The 3,486-nt window shown below is 48.1% G+C and overlaps 1 protein-coding gene across 1 annotated transcript in view; it reads right to left on the bottom strand.

Moving 5' to 3' along the window:
• SPTBN4 (spectrin, beta, non-erythrocytic 4) overlaps positions 1-3,486 on the bottom strand; it is a 118,939-nt gene that overhangs the window by 67,640 nt on the left and 47,813 nt on the right. The window contains exon 6 of the mRNA XM_011952541.1: positions 2,948-3,063. Within this exon, the coding sequence (XP_011807931.1) occupies positions 2,948-3,063 (116 nt within the window). The remainder of the gene's footprint in view (positions 1-2,947; positions 3,064-3,486) is intronic.

Below are 3,486 nucleotides of genomic sequence, written 5' to 3'. Positions count from 1 at the left end.
CCCAAGTAGCTGAGATTACAGGCACGCACCACCACGCCTGGCTAATTTTTGTAATTTTTTTTTAATAGACTTTTTCTTTTTTATAAAATAGGGACACGGTCTCACTATGTTGCCCAGGTTGATCTTGAACTCTTGGGCTGAAACAATCCTCCTGCCTCAGCCTCCCATAGTGCTGGGACTATAGGCATGGGCCACTATGCCCGGCCATATGTCTGTCTTAGTTACCACTGTTTCGCCTTCCCCGGCACACAGTAGATGCTAAATAAAAATTTAGTTAGCTTACAAATGGTGCACAAGGCTTGATGTCAAGAAACAGGCTTTGGGGGCAGCATCCACTTGAATCCCAGTTCAACACTTACTCGCTGCATGTCCTTAGAAAATAACCTGGCTTCTCTGAGCCTCAGTTTCCCCATTGTTATAATAAAGATGATCATGGTTCCTGCCTCCTGGGAACAATGTAAGAATTAGAAAGACCAGCCTGGCACAGAGAGGAAACTCAACAAATTCTAACATCATTTTAATTGGTTGTTGTTTTTGCTTTTTGAGTTGGGATCCGGAGTGCAGTGTTGCAATCAGAGCTCACTGCAGCTTAAACTCCTGGGCTAAAGTGATCCTCCTGCCTTGGCCTCCTGTGTAGCTGGGACTACAGGTGTGTGCCACCATGCTCAGCTAAGATTTTTCGTTTCTTTCTTTTTTTTTTTCTTTTTTTTCTTTCTTTTTTTTTTTTGTAGAGATGGGATTTCGCTATGTTGTCCAGGCTGGTCCTGAACTTCTGGCCTCAAGCGATCCTCTTGCCTTAACCTCCCAAAGTGCTGGGATTATAGGCATGAGCCATCACCATGCCCGACTGATATCATTTTAATTTACCCATTGGATGCACAACAGTATACCTGGCCTTTATTCTTCACTGCATTGTCCAACTGACATCCATTAGCACCTACTATGTACCAGGCACTGAGCATAGGATACAGCCATAAGAGGCAGGGTAGAGGACTGATTAAAACCATGAATTCTGGAGCCATAAGGTCTGGTTTCCTGATTTTCAGTGTGATGCTGGGCAAGTAACGTCACATCCCTGAGCTGTCATTCTCATCACTTTAGAAGACAGGTTAAGCCAGGAATGTGACTCTGGCCTATAATCCCAGGCACTTTGGGAGGTCAAGGTGGGAGGATTGCTTGAGTCCAGGAGTTTGAGACCAGCCTGGGCAACATAGTGAGACCCCATCTCTAAAAAAAAAAAAAAAATTAAAAATTAGCTAAGCATGGTGGTGCACACCTATAGCCCCAGCTACTCAGGAGGCTGAGGTGGAAGGATCGCTTGAGCACAGAAGGTTGAAGCTTCAGTGAGCCAAGATCAGACCACTGCACTCCAGTCTGGGCAACACAGTGAGACCCTGTCTCAAAAATAATAATAATAATTCAACAGGGTTTAAATATTAAATTCAGTTGGATAAAAAAATAAGTAAGTAGGCCAGGTGTGGTAGCTCATGCCTGTAATCCCAGCTCTTTGGGAGGACGAGGCGAGCAGATCACTTGAGGTCAGGAGTTTGAGACTAGCTTGGCCAACAATGGTGAAACCCCGTCTCTACTAAAAAAAAAAAAAAAAAAAATAGCCAGGCTTGGTGGCATGCACCTATAGTCCCAGTTACTTGGGAGACTGAGGCAGGAGAATCACTTGAACCCAGGAGGTGGAGGTTGCAGTGAGCTGGGATCGTCCCCACTGCACGCCAGTCTGTGACAGAGCAAGTCTCTGTCTCAAAAAATAAATAAATAAATATAAGAATAATAAATAAGTGAATAAAAACAAATAAGTAAAATTAAATGGCCAGGCGCAGTGACTCACACCTATAATTCCAACAGTTTAGGAGGCTGAAGTGGGCAGATCACCTGAGGTCAGGAGTTTGAGACCAGCCTGGGCAACATGGTGAAACCCCATCTCTACTAAAAATACAAAAATTAGCCAGGTGTGATGGCGCACACTTGTAGTCCCAGTTACTTGGGAGGCTGAGATGGGAGAATCACTTGAGCCTGGGAGGCTGAGGTTGCAATGAGCCAAGATCACGCCACTGCACTCCAGCCTGGCCAACAGAGCCAGACCCTGTCTCAATAAATAAATAAATAAATAAAATAAAATAAAATAAAACAGGTTTGATACATTCTCCCTAACCAGGTCAGTGTGAAGATGAAAGTGAATAGCTCTGATGAAGTTCCCAGCCATGTGTTTGGCAGACAGTAGAGCTCAGAGGAAGGGAGCAGCTTTGATTCGGAATGGGAGATGGGTGTCAGGGCTGATCCTGGATTGAGGCTGAAGTCAGGGATGGGATTAGGGATAGACTGGAAATGGAAAAGCAGCTGAGGATGAGGATGGAGTTGTGGGAGAGGTAGACATGGGGATGGGCTAGGGTGAAATGAGGTTGGAAATGGATTAGGGTGGGGATAGGAATGGAGCTGGAACTGAAGATGTGTAGACATGTGGATGGGCTAGGGCGAAATGAGGTTGGAAATGGATTAGGGTGGGGATAGGAATGGAGCTGAAGCTGAAGATGTGGTGGGGATGGAGACACTTGAAGATGGGGTGGCATTAGGGGTGGTGATGGCATTGGAGGTACCATTGGGTTTGGGGCTGGGGTAGGGGAGTGGGAGTTGGTTTTTGGGGAGATGGTTGAAAGCGGGGTTGGGGAGGGAGGAAATTGAGAATGGGGAAGAGGAGGGGTTACTTTGGGACAGGGTTGGGGATGAGAGAGGAAGAGGTGTGAGGATGGAACATGGGAGGGATCGCACAGGAGGAAGGGGAGGCAGAAGGGGAGGAGGCTGAGGAGAGAGTTGGGATTTGGAGAGACCTCAGGATTTGGGATGGTGCTGGGGTGGCATGGAGTTGAGTTTAACATGGCATTGGGGTTGGGAGTCCCCCAAGAGGAAGTCCCGGCTGGGCCCGCGCGAGACTCACCTTCAGGATCCAGCAGCCTCGCCAGCCCCAGGTGCTGCTCAGCTGTGCGGAAGGCTCTCTGCAGGTTGTAGTTGGCGTTGGACTTGGTGAGTTTGCTGAAGTCCACGAGATCGGGCCTGGGCAGGGGCACAGAGCAGGCAGGCAGCAGGCAGGCTCCAGAGCCGGTGGGCAAGCAGGGAGGAAGCCACCCTTGTCTGAGCGCCACCCAGGGCAAGGGGCACAAGGGCACAGTCTAGCCAAGGGGCACGCTGTGTGTGCTGTGCAGCATTTAGCTGTGATGTGAGTGTGATGGACGCAGGCATGTCTCTGTGGGTTCCCGGGAATGTGTGTGTGCATGTGCATTTGTTGCTGGGCTGGCCTGTGCACACAGACGAATGGGTAGGCCAGCCTGAGTGTGCTTGGAAGAGATGAACTCACACGGTGCATGCCTGTGTATGTCTCTGTGAAGTCCTATGACAATACGAGTGTGTACAGCCCTTATGTGTGTTGTGTAAGGACACATGTACTTCTTTTCTTTTTTCTTTTTTTTTTTTTTTTTT

Source organism: Colobus angolensis, unplaced genomic scaffold (assembly GCF_000951035.1).
Source record: "Colobus angolensis palliatus isolate OR3802 unplaced genomic scaffold, Cang.pa_1.0 Scaffold34, whole genome shotgun sequence".
Classification (NCBI taxonomy): Eukaryota; Metazoa; Chordata; class Mammalia; order Primates; family Cercopithecidae; genus Colobus; species Colobus angolensis.
The sequence above is the reverse complement of the archived record's forward strand: the minus strand, read 5'-3'. Positions and strand labels throughout refer to the sequence as shown.